We start from the raw sequence: 19,855 nt of genomic DNA, 5'->3' as shown, positions 1-19,855 counted from the left end.
AATAATGTTCCTGCTGACATGAAGTCCTATGGTTGTGGCTTCAGAAATTTTTGAGAAAACTTCTACTTCATACCAACATTTAGAAAAGGATTTGTCAAACTCTTTTAGAGGGCTTCTTTTAGCTAAGTGGGAGAGTGGAGACAAAAATTCTGCAGTATTTATTGTATACTTTACTAAATTCAGGTCATGGTATATTGATTTCACCAATAATGCTGTGCGTCTTTTCCGTTTTACTTCTCTCTTGCAGATTAAATGTCTGCTACTAATACCTTGTAGTAGAAAGATCAAACTTGTTCAGGCTGATACTACTTTGATTTGATTCCTTACACATTTCAAAGTATTGACACTTGAATCAAACTCGTTTTTTGTGAATTGAAGTGACATGTCAGTTGCTTGACCCATCTATACCCATACACAGCTTAAACAGAAGCAGTTAAGTATAGAACATGTATGCTTATTTTTCCTTTTTTTTTTTTTTTTTAAATGACATTGCTGCTATAAATTCAATGTACAGCCCCAAATAGATGCTTTTGTGCATTGTCAGAAGTGTTTGTACTGACAAACATGGCTGGAGTTCCATGCAGAATGCAGGTTAAATATCCACTACTTTTAGAAAATGTCAGACCTACTGAATTGATAACACAGTTACTGTGTGCACTGCATTCCTAAATGTGATGTGCAAGCATAGGATTTACTATGCATGCATATGCATATTGCTCATTCACAGCAAGTCTGGCTCTTACCAGAACCAAGAAATGTACATCTGCTTATCTGAGGGTTCTCAGCAAAACACATGGACACACCAAGCTTCAGTATCTCTACTATGTGCTGTGACACTCAGGATGACTATACCTTTAGCACCTTTAGATATTTCTCATTCTTTTTGCAATAGTTATGGTGCTGTTTAATAACTGCTGTCTCCACCTCAAATATCGGTTATCCCTTTGTTTAATATTATGAACAACATAAGTGATGTAACAATAATCTTACGTAATCTAATGGAAATGCAGGGAAGAATCTGAATTAGTAGGGGTTTCCAGACTATGACCCAGCTACATTACTATTCCACTAAATCAAGTGGTGTGTATGGAACAAATTAAACTTGAAGCTTTTTTCTTTTCTCTCTCTTTTTTTTTTTTTTCCTTTCTTCACACTAAACTGCACTTGTATATTTGGAAACCAACAGGGAACTTTTAGCCACAATGGTTTCAGAAACCTTAATGGCTTGAGTGCAGCTGAAGTGTAGGCAACGCCTTCTGTTTCATGTGTCGTGTATTTTCAGGAGCAAATATACAGATGACTAGTTTCAAAGAAGAAACTTAAGGGAATTGAAGTGTGAGTCTGTATTTACCCAAAAGAGCTCAAAGAGACTGGGAAAAAAAAAATCTCTACGTTCAGGTGTGCATTGGAAGTCAATTTGCTTGAGCCAATCTTAAGCCAGTAAAACAGTAAACAATACAATGGTAAATAGAGAAGAGCATACTCATGGATCTTTTTTCTAAATTCAGTGACTAAAATAAAAATAAGAATAAACAAAATACACATGTTTTAATGCCTTCCTACACACACACATTTGTAAAACATCCAAAATGAGACAGTTCATTCCAAGGTATGCTTAGGACCACCTGGCCAAAATTTTAAAAATCTATTACATTAGTATTAAGGGTAAAGTTCTCTAAAACCCACAACATAAAGTCTTCCAGACATTAGGATATTTTCCATTTGTACATGAATTTAACTGTGCATACCCACCTTTGCTTTTGTATAAAGTACATATTGTAGTGCCTGGTGACAAACATAGGTTGACGTGACCTAGGAGAGGAATAAGAAAAAAGAACAGAATTGCTTGCAAGATGATCCTGAATAGCAACTGAAGGGTAGCTCTTTTTAAAAAGCTAAAATGACAACATATGCTGCAGTTTGAAAGCACTAAAGCCTGAGTTTGCCAAAAGCTGCAAAGCTGATAAATAAAGTAATAAAAATATTAACTGGACACTGAAGTCAATTCTAAATTTGGTTACTTCAAGTGACTATAAATTTAAGCAGATAAACACAAGACTATCCAGTGAAAAAATGAAAATCTTTGTCTGCAAAAGTACAGATGGAGGGCAGGGCACAATGTTATTTGAGGCACAAGGACAATAAATCCCTAAGAGTCTGACTTCCAGGATATACTTAGGTTGAGAAATATACGAGTGCCCCAGAGAATATAAAGTTCAAGGTCACAGAGAGTTTCTTGCAAAATTTTGTGACTGTAGACAAGAATCTGTCAGTGTATTTCAAGTTGTTGCCTGCTTGCAGTAAACCATGGTGATTACACTTGGTATCTCATGCTGGAAATAATGTTTTTCATCCATGCTTTCTATAATGCTTTGAAACAGACAGATTGTTAGCAGGTGCTATCGTTTCTTTCTGATACTGTGTGATTTGGTAATGCGGAAAGTGTTGTAAAATTCACTGTTTCTTTTGCTCCAGAATTGGCCCTCTCATTCAAGGAAAAGCATTATAATTTAATATGCCTCTTACAATCTTGCTTATGGAAAAGAAAACATCTTTATGCTATGAATTGTCAACTCATGTAGGGTTCACCTTCCTCTCTGAGTAGGCAGCTGGTATCAGTTGTGTCCTGTGTCCCATTCTGCCAAATGGGTTTTATCTGAAGACAAAACGAAGGCAGTTAGCCTGAAGATAAATACATATATTGCTAGTTGTTTTGCTACCAAATGTAGCACTGTCAAAACCTCTTCCTTGCATTGTGTGACTCGGTACTGTTAATAAAATACCCCAAGCTTTGCCTCTCAGTTGTATGTGTAGTTACACTAATGTAAAGGAATACTCCTTAGGAGTACGCTGCTGACTTCTGCTAAAATAACTGTTGTACAGAATTGTAAAGAAGTATGCCAGCCGAAGCCCCTTGCATATACACAGGCAGTGTTTTCCTAAACATGTACATGATTCCTAAACATGTTCATCCTCTACAACCCTGAACCTTGGTTTGAAACCTAGATAAAATGTTTTGATGTTTTAATACACTTTTTCTGTTTCTGTATGGTCAGGGAGTTATGCAATAAAAAGGAAACTCTTTAGAGGAAGAAAAACCTGTAGCAAAAATAAAGCAATTCTTCTTAGTCATCTATCTTCTATGTTTAAGCAAATAGTCTGCTTTATGCATTGTACTGACTACTCACTCAGTTGTCTCTCTTGTACATGTATTATTTTAAATATCTGAGCCTGCCTATTGAGTAATGCTATGATTTAGCTGTGAGATACAGAGCACAGCCTGAGCCAGTAACCTCTGCCTTAGCTTCCTAGCTTGAGCTGTAGCTGAAATTGCTGGTGGGAGGAGAGGGCTGCGAGGTGTCAGCAGCAGGAGCCCAGGTGCATAGAGAGGCCAGAGCAGGGATTCAGGAAAGTGAGGGGGACAAAAGAAGTAGTAGGGAATAAGGAAAAGGGAAAAGCAGCAGTGAACAAAAGGGTTGAAAAACACTGCACCAGACCACAGATCTCCTTTGCTTGGAACATCAGGAAAGATCCATGTGTTCATTTGTATATATTACAGTAGGCAGTTTCAAAAATATTTAGTCTCTAGATCAGAACGCGCTTCAGTTCACAAGCATGTTTCTGCACTAAGCAGGCATGGCAAAAAGTGGACCTGGAGACTGCAATAGAATGGGAAAAAGCAACAAAGAACTTAAAAAGCAGTGCCCAAATAGGCACGTCCTGGGACTTGACTTACCACAAGTCTTCTTCACCTGACATTGTGATCAGATCTGTTCTGCTCTTGTGACTGGAACACAGTGATGGATGTATAAGTTTTAGCTCTTTGCTTGATGAAATACCAGTGCTTTCTTTTGCAGCCAGGGCCACATCAGCTTGCAGTGTATTCATCTCTTTCCATTGTGTATGTATACAAAACTTTGGGCAGCTCACCTTGTCCACAGCTGTGTTTCTTGTTTTCATCACCAACGTGTTCCTAGGGGGAGCATGCATAGCTACACTCAGCATTGAGAATGGTGAGGCCTTTGCATCATAGAGGTACTTTACATGTTCATAAAAGGCCTTATTACTATTTCTGCAGATAACTTACAACCAAATAATCCCTTCTACAGTGTAATCATCAGCAACAAAATATTTCTCTTGGTGTTTTTATATATGCCACCAAATGCTGCCTAAGGCAGCCCTTTGAGATCCAGTAAAAAAATATTTTTCCAAGTACTCCATGTTACTTCTGCTCAGCCCTGCTTTCCTGGAAGCAGATGAAGACCTGCCTGCCGATGGGAAGTAGCAAATGGATTCCTTGTTTTGCTTTGCCTGTGCATGTAGCTTAGCTTTGTTTTATCTAATGAGCTGTCTTTATCTCAGCCCATGAGTTCTTGCAATTCTACTTTTCCAATTCTCTCCACCACCACACCCAGGGAGAGTGAGCAAGCTCTCTTTTAGAGAGAGTGTTAGCTGCCTTTTGGGGTTAAACCGCAACAATGTTCAAATAAATCAGGGAGGGAAAGCCGTGCTATTACGGTCCTGCATTGCTCTGTAATGTCAGAATTTGCTGATGTTTTCAGGTAGGGTAATTCACCTTTCAAAAACAGCATTGACATTTTAAGTTGCTTCTGTCTTCCACACTAAATTATCTCTCTTCATTATAAGGGGGTTTCACCTCCTGAACTCAGACACCCTGGCAGACTGTGTGAATAAGCCAAATGCACTTCAGTGTGCCCAGGAGAGTCCCCTTCAACCAGTGCTCAAGCTCAGCCTGGCTGGCTTTGCACTGGAATGCATTAAGGATGCTCACATGATCTGTGAGCATGGCTCATCTGGGAGGCAGTAACTCCCTAAATCATTTTGTCTTGTTCCACGAGAGCACATTTCTCTCAAGCCTGGATGTTGCATGTTCATGAAGGGCAGACCAAATGTTGGCCCTCAGGAGCTCTGCAGGGCTTGTTTTCCCTCAAACATCTTGTGTAGCTCTGTGCTTTGCTGCTTTACGCCTTCTTTCTGAGGATGACAAATCAGAAAATACCAATGCCCTGAAATCATTGATAGGTTTACTGCTTTCCTTGAAGTTTCTGGCATGAGTATTAAGGCCTTCTCATCATCTGTTGTGTTGTTATTCTATATGATATAATGCCTCTTTTCTAGCATGTCTTCTGCCATGCTGTTTGTACCTCCTGACTTCGATATTCATTTTAATGGTACAGTTAATTTTTAATCTTCAAGGGTACCATCTCTACCAAAATGTCTTCTCCCTATCATTCTTTTATAATCTGCACATCCAACAAAGCCTTTAGATGTATGAAACAAGAAGTGTGCATGGACTTTGTCCATCTTGGCTGTCTGTATTAACATGCTTGACCTAAGTACTCTAAATGACATAAAACGCTTTTCGGTTTCATTTGTACTAGGCTACAGGGTGCTACAACAAAAGATTAATGGCTATAGCTGGCGTGCTGACAGGCAGAGAGGGGTCATTGCTGCCCTCTTGTTCCAGACAGATTCCATTCCTCGAAGAAAGGCTGCACTCCTTAGGCTTAATGACAGGTTGACATAGAATTTATTTTCTTGGCAGAAGTAGCGGTTGGGATGGAAACTTGCATGTATTGTACAGCAAATCTTTTGTTTCTTCATTTTTCTTCAGTTAAAAAGGTTAAACATGTTTTCTTGGGAACCTTAAACTACTCTCATTCATTCTAGAAATAGAAACTGTTGTAATACTAGTAGGTAACTATACATTTCCTTTCACTGCTGAAATAAACCCAGTTCATACAATGCACGATGGAAAGGCGGTTTTGCTGTCTCTCAGAAGTACTGTGTTGTGTTTTGCATGCTAACTAGCTCTGTTACTAGCTCTTAGATTAACTTAAGCTAAATTATCTTGGAGTATTTTATGCAGTTCTTTGCCTTGAAAAATTTCTCAGACACAGTTTCAGGCTATTTTCTGTATTCATATTTGTCTGAGTTTATTGCTTACCAAAATGACTTCATTTATTGTTTACCAAAGTTACATCTTAAGTGTTTGTCTTTTACTCTTCTTTATGTTTCTGTTTTCAGGCATTAGCACAGCAACTGTTGAATCTTCCTACTTGTCTGCATAGCCAAAACTGTCAGGTTAAATGCATTCATTTAGGGTTTTATGTCAAAGCCAAACTTTTTAAACGGACTGGCAAAATCATTTTTATTCATACCTAAAATAAATATTCCAAAAAATTCAAAACAATTTAAATCACTAAAGTTATTGAGCCTTTCTTATATTAAGTAGGGTCTAAACAAAGAATTTGAAAAAAAAATACTTTCAAAAGAGAAGAACTGCTATAGACCTCTATTTCATTACCTACCTCTTAAAACCAGCTTGTATGCTAATTTAAAGTTGTTTCTTTAGAAATCAAATGGTCATTGCTTACATCTGGTCTTTTCTCCTCTAGCTGTGTCCAATCCTTCTGAAGAGCTAAATACGCTTGACCCAGTGGAAGAGAAACTTCGAACCCAAATTGAGGAAGAAAAAAAAAGGTATTGCTGCCTGAAATCATCCTTCAGAAGATAAAGTATACTGATATTATATTACAGTTTTATAGACACAGTTAACTTCAAGGTTTTCTCTGACATATTAAAAAATGTTAGCTTTGTGGTTCACAGATAATTTTTTTAATTGTATATATGCTGTTGGTTTGTCTGTAAGATGCCACAGTAAGTGAACAGAAAACCTTTATGATAGGGCTAATGGTCAAAAATTAATAAAAATAACTTTATGTCCCCCTTGAGGATTTGTATTAAAACTTTCTTCTTTGAATCCAAATGTACTGTGAAACATTTGTAGATTCATGAATGTCTCGCCTTCCTTGTCCTAAGGAGAACCATTAGTCTATACAGGACTGCCTAAGTGTAAATAATATACAGAACATGAATTAGTCAACCAATCCTTCTGTTTGCTTTAATGTAGCTGTAGCTAAGGGGATAAAAGGAAAATAGATGCAAGGATATCTGTTCTAAGTAATTTGCTATCATTTATGTTAGCTGTGACCTATGAGGAAGATTCTGGCTGTTTCATGCTACTACAAATCTTTGACCACACATTAGCTTCCGTTTGGAAGGAGAATCAAGACATAGCTTGACATATCTGAACCTGTATTTAATTGTTGATCAATATTGGTCACACTAGAACTTCAGTAATTTTTTCAATAAAATATTTTTTTTCAGGATAAATTTCATTTAACTACTATACTACTTGTACTACTATAGTGAAGCTGTCATAAAATATGAGATGTGTTGGAAAATCTTTAATAACCTTTCCTCTCCTCAAATTAGTTATAAAACAATGTTCAATCGCTTGAAAGGGCTGAAGGTAGAGATTGAGCACCTACAGCTTCTCATGGAAAAAGCAAAGGTGAAGCTGCAAAAAGACTTTGAAGTCTGGTGGTCTGAAGAGTCAACAAATCTACAGGTATAAAGTCACTCTGTATTTCTTATATTTTCACATAAATATAACATCTTCAATCATTTCTTAAAGTAGTTAACTGACTAGATAGAAAGCAGTATGAAGGATGGGATTTGGGGCCTGATCCACCTTTGCTCATTTCAATGTAAACCAGACAAAGCTACTGTTTTTTATGTCTATATGAAGCTCATACAAACAATGCAAAACCCTTGCTTTCTGTTCTATTTTCTGTTTTGACATCCTCCCAAAGAACTCGAATAAAAGCCAAGAATGGTCCCAAAAATGCCAAAGATTATGAAAGAACATAAAATAAATAGGGGACTGGAAAATAGAACTTTCTCACTCCTAGCAAAACTATGATTTCATCAGGTTTATGACGTGTATAGCAGAAAATGGCAGTCATAGCTGCAATATGGACAAAACCCAACAAATGTAATCTTTTTTTTTTTTTTTTTTTTTTTTTTTAATGTGATATTTCAAAGTCTCTTGTAACCTTCAGCTTTAAGTTCCCAGAGCACCAAAGCGCTCTTGCCCTCTAACTGAGCCCCACCATGACCATGATTGCCTGTTTAAGATCCCAGCAGAAACTGTGGTCTAATTTAATCAATTCTGTAAGGGATGTCATAGTAAGCAGTGTATGTGAAGTTCATAACGCAGTGAGACGGCAACACAGTTTCACAAACAGGGGACAGTACAGAGGGTCTGGAGGGGGAAGAACCAAAACAACACAGCTTTCTTATGAACTCCCCATTTGACATTTTTTTAATGACTTCCAAGCAGTGACATGGCATCTCACAGGACAGCATTGCCATGAGATGCACATCAGCCTAATGAAAAAGACTGTTAAGTGCAATCCATCCATATCACATTATTAACTGCAAGAAAATATTTACTCCTGGGTGAAAAGTTGTTATAAACAAATAAGAGTTTAGTCTTTTAGATGTCTTAGATGTTACTACTTTTAAGAAAAAAGTTCAAAATAAATACTGAACTTAATATGAGGAACTTAGTTATCCATAAAGCACCACCAAACCAGCTTAAATTCAAGCTGGCATTACAAAGTACTTTCCAAATTAAAATACCCAACTGTATCAGTGGTAAAGAGAATAATGTTTTAGTGACCCTCCTGTCTAAAATTTTAGATTTTGAAAATTACTGCAAGTAATAATTTGAATCCACTGGAACATAATGTCCACTGTCCTCTAACAGGGGAGGTCCAAGATTTATCTGCTCATGATTTACCAGTAGAAGATTAAAAAACTGGGGGAAAAAATTGGATTGATATCTTGGATCTTGACCTATCTGTACATCTGAGCTTGCTAAAAAAGTCAAATCAGTGAGCATGTGCTGTTACATATTAAAAACCTCTAAGCTGAGCTTAAAAATACTTGAACCAATCCTAAACACTTTTCTCTTTGTTCAGAAGTGTTTGTCCAAGTGAAGAAAATACTGTGTGATTCAGACTGTGTTTTCTGAACGAGTCATTGACCTGCCTTTTTATTGCTGAGACCTGTAATCCAATATTAAGTGCTCTAAAATAATCCTATCCTACATAATTTTGTTTTTCAATCTAGGTCTGTCAGGAAAAAACAGAGCTGGTCAGATCACCGAATAGCACAACAGTTTATCCTCAGTTTATCAAATCTTCACAGCCTCTACCAACTAACAGGTAAATAGGTCATTTTTCTCTTCCTTACTTATTTGTAAGAAAATGTAGTTTTATTAGAACTTCAATACACCAGAATGCTTTGCAAATACCACGCTCAGAAGTTATATTTCCAGTTACAAGAAAAATGACTGTGTAAAAAATGAATTTTTATCATTCAGTTGCTTTGCAGTCATATTTAAGGTACCATATTGTAACTGAGTCCTTCTGAGTTGTTGTTCTTGGGACCCTGTAAACCTATCACCAAGGATCCCATGACAGATTACTAGGAAAATAGAGATTGTTATTAGTCAGTTTTGCTGCACAAGGAGGCTATATGTCCTTTGAAAGATATACAGGAGCCTGCAAATCAAAATTAATTAATTAATTGACTTTATATATAGCCTAGATTTATTCTTAAAAAGATGTCCTGGTGCCACTTATGCAGCATATTGTGTCACGATATTGCATGTGATATTGTAAAACACTAGCGCGTCCTCTGCAGTACAAAAATGTAATTATGTCAGTTGTTTCATCATCGATCGCTTCAGATTTTAAAACATCTAATTTAAATTTTCAGTAACAGATCTTGCATAGCCTTCACGCAAGGCAGAGTATGAGAAAATGCATACCAGAATATGCAGGTTTCTATGTTCATGGACAATCTCCTTCCTTTTCACTTTCTGCCTCTCTCTCCCTCCTTCTCATTATATTGTTAATCTTTCTCTGACATGTAGCTTTACCTATATTTTTATAACAATACTCTACTTAAATGATGTTTCCTGCTTTGTAGTAAACATAATATATCCTACATGCCATTAAATAATGAATACATTTTGATTTGCCTAAAATTAAAATACATTTTAATTTTTAATGTAGATTCCTGTATATCCACCGTAATTTCCCCATAATCAGTGCAGAGAGAGAATGAAACAAATAATTCTCTAAGGATGTCTAAGAAGGCATTTTCAAATGTCTAAAGCTGATGAAAACCAACTCTATTTTTTTCGACTTTTCTTCAATTCTTATTCTGTGTTCTCTAAAGATTTAGGCACTATTTGCTTTGCAAATGGCTGACATGGTTTAAGACCAAATTTGAGCTGTTCATTTCTGGTTTTAGGCTGAAGGTTTCTAGTCCCACAGCAAAGCTGATGGAACAGAATGTGAAAGCATTTTTAGTCTAGCTCAGCACAAAGCCAGCCAAGTTAGCTCAAACAATCCATGACTGTCATTTGCACTACTCTCTTTAACTTCATACTGAATTAAACTAAGGACTTCTTGCACAACCTCTTTGCCTTGTTGTTCTTGGGAACAACAACTTCTCATTGATGTACTACTGCATTGCTCAGGTCAGTGATATCTTCTGCAGTTTAAGCTAAAACTAAAAAGAGCATATGCTAATGCCTCAGGAGCTTTTCTTTGCAATGGGAGACTGCCCTCTGTGAGTGGTGGTTTCTTCTTCCCACATCCTCACTCCATCTCAGAAGTAAAATTGCGTAATTGGTTCCTGTATAATTTTATTTTAAACTTTTCCTTCAAATGCCTTGGTCATTTGTATTTATTACTGGAAGACAGATCTCAGAAAAGGGCATCTGGTATTTGGAATAGAATGGGGGAAGATATCTCGTGTCTTTTAAACTGCCAAGGTTATTTCAGAGTCCTGTACAGGACCACGTGGTCCCTTAGAAAAGCTTTCATGTTCTTTAAACAGTTTTTCTGTGTTTAAGTAATGGATGTGTTCAGTGATACTGACTGACTGGTCCTTACATAGGTATCACAGACCCAGAGCATTCATCTTCTTGAACTGAAATTGTAGAAGGAGTCAGGAAGAATATAGTTTTGTTCTCCCATATCTAATACCATTTCTATCAGCATTCTTGCAATGATCCTTCAAAGATAACTCATCTTTCCTTCTTACAGCTCCAGAGATCTGATCTTATTTTGTTTAAACATATTTTACACAGGTACATTTCCAATTATGATATATATGGAATTAGAAGTACTATTTCTGCTTTTTGTGAGGTAGAGCTGCAGGCTTAACATCCTACTGTGCATGAAATTTTACTTTTCTCCCTACTTGAGCCAATGACATTTTAGAGAAGCAGTTTCCAATTTCACAGGCTCTAAGAGTATAAAATAGTAAAATATTTATTTTCCAAGGATTTCTTTGACCCTAGTTGACACAGGAACTTTACTTACCAGCTTCCCTGATTATGTAGGATGAGTCTAGGCTACAATTTCTCCTCTCTGTTACATAGTCCCAAGACATAAATGGCTCTTTGTTTCTAATTCACCTTAAATCAAATTTATTTCTAAAATTATATTGCTATCTTCACCTAGCAGAATAACTGATCACAAAAGCAGAGACCAACATAAATTATATACAATATAATGTGTAAATAAAACCTATTTCCAAGAAGGAATTCAGTTCACAGGTGTGTTAAATAGATACAAGATCTAAAACTTAGTGGGCTGCATGTCAGAAATCTAGGATTGCTGTTGACAGAATAAGTATGCAGTAAAACTATTCAGACACACTCCTTAGTGTGAATGGATATAAATACAGACTTTAGGATTAGAAGTAATAAATTGTCTGTCTCAGCACATCAAGGATACAAGTATATGTCATAATCTTTCTTTAGATTTATGTCTGAACAAAATCTTTTGATCACCTTCTAGTGCATAATTCTTGTGGATTGTTATTGTATGGCACACCTTGGTTATGTTATTAAGCCTTGGGAAGGGAATGTGATAGCTTCAAATTATATTAAATCAATTAATAACCAAAATAACAAAGAAGGGAAGCTAGTAATCCTTATGAGGCTTAAGAAGGATACACAAATATAAAAGGCATTCAGTCCATGCCCAAACTTGTCTCTTTTTCATTTGAGGGGAAAAAAAAAAAAAAGGGGGGGCGGGGGCTGATTTGTTAAATGTCAGAATGAGTTTGTTATAAAGGAATTAAACAGTGAGCATTTCTGCCTCAGTAAGCTCTGAAAACTGTTGGATTGATCCTACTCCCACTAGAGTAAGAAGCAAAAACTCATTGATTTCAATGACCACAGTTCTGAAGTAGTGAGTAGGGTGACATCAGTGGGTTTTGGGTTGAGAAAAAAACATGTCTGCATAAGAAAGGTTGTTTATTGAACAGGTTTATCCCATTACTAAATCTGATATACATAAAATAGCTGAAACCAATAGTTTGTATATATGTATAGAAGCTAAAAGGCTCATGTTCATTAACCCGTTGAATAGATTCGACAGGTTTCCAGATTATATTTATCTTTGCATATACTTCATATGAAAGTTGTGGAAATATTAAATCTCATATTTTCTGAAAATATTACTTAAAAACGAGAATGACTGCGCAAAATGCAGAAAGAATGACCCATCTTTATATTCCACATAGAAAAGTGTCTAACCAGCAATCCCAGAGTCACAGTACAAAGAGAAATCAAGAGGAATAAAATAATCAAGAATTTTATCCAAAAGGAACACCTCACCTTTGAACTTGAAAAAGAATAGAATCACAGAATCATTAAGGTTGTAAAAGATGGTGACTCCACCGCCTCCCCGGGCAACCCATTCCAAATATACCCTACTTGTCCATGTTATCTCTACCATCTCTTCCATAAAGCTGTTGTGTTAACTGCAACTCACACTGTATATATGTTTATGTCTCGCAGTGGCTTCCTGTCAAGTCTGCAGAAAGTCTTTATTCATCCTTGTACATTCCTCTAACATGTTGTCTTTCGTTTAAGAAGTTTATCAGAACCTTTTCTGTTCAAGTTACTTCTCTTGCTGAATGTTTAATTTCACTAGTGTTGAACTGTTCTTGTACTTCCCTTCAATCAAGCCAATGCTGGATACTTACTCAAATCTAAAAATTTTGGATTGTTTTCTTCTCTCAGAAGGAATCCATTCCTTTTCAATTCACAGAGATTCTAACCTCAGTCATTCCCTGTTACTGGATCTCATTTGTCCTGTTCCAGCAAACCCCATAGCATGTTCAATCTCATACTCCATGTTTCTCCAGCTTCTACGAAATCTTCATGTCACTTTAGATTCTCTTGAAGATATTTTCAGACAACTCTTCACATTCTTTGGTGACTTTTACTATCAGTTGTTTTAGTATTATTGTCCTGGACAATATACTTTAGTACTGCAAGATTTACTCCCTATATTAGTGCTGTGTGAAAAAAAAAATGGAAGTATTTGCATTTTTTGCAGCATTTTCTATCTTGTTTGTTTTTTATTCCTGCCAATTTTCTGCAGTGTTACATGATGATAAAATATAATGTGGGAATAACATGTTTGATTAATGACATTTCAAAGGTTTTCAAATGTTGGTAACAATTTAACTCAAACAATTTATCTAAGAATTTCCAAGTGAAGCCAAATTTGATTTTGCAACCAAATACAGAAATGCTCAGATTTTAAGCAGCTTTAATCTTGCTGAATATATTTTGTCTGCCTTTAAACAAAACATCTGTTCCCTTCACTTCCAAGGCTCAGATGACTGGAGAACTGCAGCTGATTTGTTTTTAACAACGCAGAGGTTGCACATCTTTGAAGTTTACACTCATTCTCCAATTTATTCAGTGGTACACTGGCAAATCAAGCATTCATACAATGACACACATCATCTTTCCAGCTTCTCCACCCTGAGTGCTAGATAGAGTTGATCAGCTCAGAGGACAGCTGTCTCTGGCCCTTGGGATCCCACAGCAAGGGAGACACTACAGCAGCACTGTGTACATCTCTCCAGCTGCTGCCCCATGCCCTACCCAGACATATGCCTCCTCAACATATGACCCAAACAGAAAAAGCAAGTCACCCACTGTATGAAACTTCATCTGCTAAGATTAAAAAACAAAAAATAATAATAAAATAAAATAAAGAATTGAGAAATCTGTCAACTATCTGTAACCTCCAGAAAAAGCATGAATTTTACTGAAACTTTAAGGAAACAGGTATTTGAGACAACTTGAATTTGACTCAAGAAAAAAAAAAAAATCTGAATGAAAAATGGAATAATACATTGTCAAAAGAACCTGAATAATGTGAGAGCTTAGGAGCCAGATATAGAGACTGCATTTCTACAGCTCATATGTCCATCTAAATCCAAAACTGTGAGCCAGGAGTGCCAAGTTACACACTACAGAAATGTTAGTTGGAAGGCATCTCTAGAGATCTCTACACCAACCTCTTGCTTGAAGGACTATCATCACAGTAAATTAGGTCACCTATGGTTTTCTCTGGCTTTGTCAAGCACCCAGACTCAAGAAGTGCTGACTGCATTTGAAAATTGATTCACCAAACTCTTCTTACTTGCAGTTTTCCTTAACACCTTCTGTTTCACCTCTTTGCCAATGCAAAATTTTCTCAGATTTAGCAGCTAGAAAAGTAGCTTTCATGGAAAGACATCAACGCCTAAGACTCCCATGATGCCCAGTCCTTCAGGCTTAATGCATTGCCCCCACCCAAACCTGTCATAATGGCTTTCCATTCAATTTGGAGCTGTATTAGCAATATTTCCCCTTTTCTGATCACTGGAAAAGCATCTAACACTCATATTAAAGAGTACTGACTTCTGAAAAGAGATTAGGAAGAAGTTGCACATGTTAATGAATCTGAGCATACAAACTACTGCACAATAAATTTGTCCTCTTTCATCCCCTTTTTATTCAACCTAATTTGCAATGCTATGGAAAAATTGCCACAGCTTCAGAATGAAGGATGCAGACTATCCCCATACAGACCATCCCTCTAACCTAATGCTTAGAGCAATCACTATGATATGTAAGAACGGCTTTGAGTTCTGCCAAACGGAAAGACTCATTTGTTAGATTAATACTCTTACCATTAACCTCTTATGTGGAAGCAACATCTCAAGTCATTAAAAAGCTTCCTTAACTTTCAGGATAAGAGTTTGGATCCCACAGACAAATGTCTGGCTGTAACCACTGCCTAGACAGAGTAGCAGGACCATCTCTGAACACAGTAATATTAATTTCCTGGTTCTGGGCATCACCTCAATCAATCTAATTTTTTATACATATATATATACATATATATATATATTTAGTTGAGATTTTACATATCAGCTTCCTTGGGTGCCTCATTCTCCCAGAGCTCTTTAAGGCAAGTTTTGGCATATTGTCCTGGTCCAGGAGTACAACTGAAAGAAAGTGAGATCCTTAGAGGTTAAACCTTGTCAGACTTGTAATGTCTTTTTTTTTAATATACCATTTTAAAAAGTGATTTAACAATTTTGGAGAAGAATTTTCATTGAAACTCAATGAATTCATTGAATGAGACATGAGTTCAGACATATAAATCACTGCAACATAAAAATTACTTACATCAGCTGATGTATCACGGTATTTATAAACTTACACATTCAGTTCATGGCAAATAAAAAGCAAAGAATCACACTAAGTCACATTACACATTATATTTGTTGCAGGCAAAGAACACAATCATGGATGGTTGCTACGGTTCAAATCATAGAATCACAGAATGGTTTGGTCTGGAAGAGAACTTAAAGATCATCTACTTCCAACCCTTCTGCCATGGGCAGGGACACCTCCCAATCTAACTTGGCCTTGAACATTTCCAGGGATGAGATATCCATGGTTTCTCCTGACAACCTTTTCCAGTGCCTAACCTCCCTCAGAGTAAAAAATTTCCTCCTTATATCTAATCTAAACCTACCCTCTTTCAGTTAAAAGCCATTACTCCTTGTTCTAACTCTACAATCCCTGACAAAGATGATGTGTTAAGATTTATTAAAACATCATACACAGGTATCTCAGAGCACAGACACAGAGCCTTTATAGAAAATGGAATTTAAGCACCTAGATCACTTCATTTTTAAGAACTGCCAAATCGGTGGAAAAAAAAAAAAAATCAGGAAATCCTAAAGCAGAACTACAATCTGGAGTTCCCAGATATTGTTAAACCGCATAGTAGGTAGTAACATCACACATCCTTCCTAGCTCTTGTAATATGTAGGCATAATAAAGTCTGGAATGTTATTAACATTAAATATGATATTGCTTTACTTGAATTAGACTGAGTCTTGATGTTATTTAATCCACTTAGGCAGGTGCGAATGGTATGGGACTTGAGGAGTTAAAGAGAAACATTCACTAAACCTAAAGCTGTTCATTTGAAAATGACTTATACTCTTGGGCACAATATCGTCTGCAAAACTGAACCTGGCACAGTGTAATACAGTAAAATTTTAGTAATAAATTTCTTTCCTTTTTCAAGTTCTGTGCCAGAAATATCAATTCATCTGCCAACAATGAACAAACTACTGCAGAATTTGAAAAGCAAGAACTTGACAATCCTGCCATCTACTGGAAAAATCCTAAAACTGAGTAATTCCGTTTCTACTCTCATAAGATTGTCACCAGATACAACAGTGTTCACAAACACCCAGAGAGAGAAGTGTCCCTAGAAATCCCATAGCAGAAATCTTCCTTCCTAGTTGAGAGATTCCTTGATAATGGTATCTGCAGGGACAGGAATGCACAACAGCCGTTTGCAATATATTTGGCTATCATCAACAAGTCCTCACTGAGTTTTTATCCAGTATCCAGATTTCAGTAATAGTTTTGCCTGACTAAAGAAAGAATGGAAAATGAGCTAAGGCCTCACTTGGCTAATAGTCAGTTTGAGAACTAAATATACCTCTACAAACTGTATCTCCATCAGGCACATCAAAGTGCTTTACAAGCCCTGCTTAGAAAGCAAATACTAAAAGCATAATCTTTATGAATTTGTGTATCCTTCCTTAGTAGTCACATTCCATACATAAACCTAATTATCACATGGCTTCAACCAAAAGCACTCTTTCTTCCAGTAAACAAGTGTTTTATATAGACAAAAAATATAGGAAAAAAAAAAAGACTTCAAAAACACTAAAACACTTTTCTTTGTGGTTACTTAGCATGTACTAACATTTCCTCTACAGGGCTTATATTCTACCTTAATTTCTGCTCCCATTCTAGCTTTTCAGAGACCACAAGAGCCAGCTCTAATGAGGAGACATCTGGGAAAAACAATTCAAATAATTTTAATAGTTCAACTTCAAAAACAAGGTAAGAAGGGTTATTCAGAGGAAAATGCAAACCAGTAGTACAACACCTGGATAAGCCTCTATCCGTCTCTATAAAAACAGTCTCTTTAAACCACACACACACAAAAAGGTGGAAATAGCAGGTTTTCCTTAAACTTCCAAAACAACACAAGCTGTCCCATAGCTTTATACACGTAGGTGCATTATCAACAGGAAAGAAATGGGTTCTTTTTGGCGTGAGGTATTCATCCCCATGAGATCATAAATCCTCATGACTGTTTCTTCTCCTGCAAGAGAAAGAGACTGAAAGAGTAAATATAAACATTTGAAAGAGAGTATCACAGAATGCAAGGTCTGTGTAGAAAATTTTCATTCTCATGATTTTGTCCTTTTGACAGTTTTGTAAAATTTTAGGTAAGTTTTCCTGTGTGTCCTTAAAACATTTTGAGTTTCCCTCCTACAAATTATTCTAGTATAATAAAATTATAGCAGCAGCCTGGGTGTGTCAGGCTTGGCAAAAGTTACATGTCATGTTTTTTCAGAAGACATACCGCTTTGTGAAAATTCGCTTAGCAGTTAAGTGGAAACTACTCTCTCTCTCTTTTTTTTTTCTTTGACAGCTGTTAGTTTTTTCTAATATGCTCATTTCCATGTTCTTTTCTCCCACCAAAACATCGTACCGTATCAGTATACTTCCAGAAGTTATTTTCTCATTGTGCTCAACAGTTCTATTAATGCCCTTAGGAAAAATATGGATAAGTTACTATTTTTCCAACTGGACAAGTAAGAACAAATAACAAGGTGTGTTTTTTTTTTCATTTATTTTCCAAAATAATACAAAAAAATGTGGAAGATTTCATTCCCCCCAAAATATAACATTTTAAAATTGCATTTATGCTTTAAAAAAAAAAAAAAAAAAAAAAAAAAAAAAAAGTTAAAATGGAATTTAGACAGCATTTTCTCATTTTCTCAAATACATTGTATATTTTTTATTTATGTATTATTGCTCCTTTGCTGGTATTTTGAGTTCTCCTTGTACATTACATAAGAGATATTTTATTGAGCTCCTTGATTATTTCTACATTTTTTTTCCATTTTGGTTCACAAATTCAGTGACTGAGGACTTAATTAGTAACACAAAGACAAGGATGTCAGACTTCCATTTTGTGCTAGGCACAATTACTTTTTTCTGCAATAGACAGTAAGAAACATCAGAAGTAACTATAATTAGAAAGGGATATGTGAAAATTAGAAAGGGATATGTGAAAATATTTTTTCTCCATTTAATTCCACTTGTGCTTTCATATTGTAGTTTTTATCACTATATTTCTGATTCTAACACTGATGTTTATGCAAGGCTAAAGACACCAGGCCAAATTCTTAGCTGATTAAAATAGCTCCCTTGTACTACATCATCTTATACCACCAGAGGGTCTGTTCAAAAGCAGATGTGAGATAGTGATTTAACTGCATAGATACAAGGGCTCGGTCTGGAACAGAGACTTAACAGCACAAAGAAGTTGCCTCTGTCAGCAAATGTCATAAATATCATGTGCTTGTTTACTGCCATATATATATGAAAACTTAATTCCCTTACAGTAGGCAAAGATACTCATTATCTGTTCAAACAAATAGCTGCCTTTTTTTTTTTTTCCTGAAACAAACAAACATATAGCATGTTGTATCATTTCTTTGGTGAACTCACTATGCAAGGCCTTTCCACTTGGTGATAAGTCTTTGACACAGCAGTAAAATATTTTTAATCCTTTGTGAGATGTTTTATAACCAATCAGCATGTAGCCCTAACAAATTAAAAAGCTATTAACTGATCTTAGGAGACTACATAAGAACGTTTAGGTGTCCTGAGCTTGATTTTACTTTGAACCATGCCTTCTCTAACATCTATACATCTCTAGTTGGAAAACTAAGTCCTCCATGTTGAAGAAGAGAGATAAAGCAACAGAAAAATAACCTTACTCAGTTGAAACCACAAATACTTTTTCTCATTTCAGGACCTCACCAAGTTCAAATACACCTATTCCTCTAACTGGAGACAGCCAGATTGATGCTGACATCCTAGCTTTTATTAAAGCAAGACAGAACATCCTACAAAAGAAAGGTAAATCCTGCCAATAATAATAATAATAATAATAATAATAATAATAATAATAATAATAATATAGGAGGCCAAACAAAAATCTCCAGTAGAGCATTTTAAAGCCAAAATAGCTTTAGTCCAACATTTACACTGACACAAGTGAGAACTGATTCTGGCTTAAGTCATATTATATTACATTATCAACCATTCTAAACCCTTGAGGTTCTTCACATGTATTTATTTTAGTAGCTCAATGCTGCAACCCCAAACTATGAAGGCTGGCTGTTTTAACAAACCACCATCATGTGTGTCTGTTCTGCCAGCACGGTGTATTTATTTACACTTGAAAATGCACTTGAATGTGGTTTCTCAATAATTTAAATGCCTCCAAATCTTTGTTTACTATCTGGCCTGGTTTTCAGCTCGTACTAATTTAGCTGTAATAATTAACAACAAATAAAGATTATGCAGATGATTACATTGCACCCTACTTCATCAAGCAGACTAGCCCGCTGTGTCTAACAGAGTATTAAAGGATATTTCATTATATCAAGGTCTAGTAAAATTTTCTATGGATATTTGTCATTAAATCAG

The 19,855-nt window shown here is 36.0% G+C and overlaps 1 protein-coding gene across 4 annotated transcripts in view; it reads left to right on the top strand.

The window, feature by feature from the left end:
- Positions 1–19,855, top strand: part of KIF6 (kinesin family member 6) — a 178,424-nt gene that overhangs the window by 153,466 nt on the left and 5,103 nt on the right. For 3 of the 4 annotated variants that reach the window (XM_027454038.3, XM_027454040.3, XM_013103400.4), the window contains 5 exons: positions 6,420–6,504; positions 7,300–7,435; positions 9,004–9,098; positions 17,096–17,185; positions 19,176–19,282. In XM_027454038.3, the coding sequence (XP_027309839.1) occupies positions 6,420–6,504; positions 7,300–7,435; positions 9,004–9,098; positions 17,096–17,185; positions 19,176–19,282 (513 nt within the window). Of the gene's footprint in view, positions 1–6,419; positions 6,505–7,299; positions 7,436–9,003; positions 9,099–13,583; positions 15,247–17,095; positions 17,186–19,175; positions 19,283–19,855 lie in introns of those variants that run through there. The other variant, XM_027454041.3, reaches the window with a different exon arrangement.

The sequence above is a fragment of the Anas platyrhynchos genome, chromosome 3 (assembly GCF_047663525.1).
Source record: "Anas platyrhynchos isolate ZD024472 breed Pekin duck chromosome 3, IASCAAS_PekinDuck_T2T, whole genome shotgun sequence".
NCBI lineage: Eukaryota > Metazoa > Chordata > Aves > Anseriformes > Anatidae > Anas > Anas platyrhynchos.
This window is presented reverse-complemented; position numbering and strand designations above follow the sequence as displayed.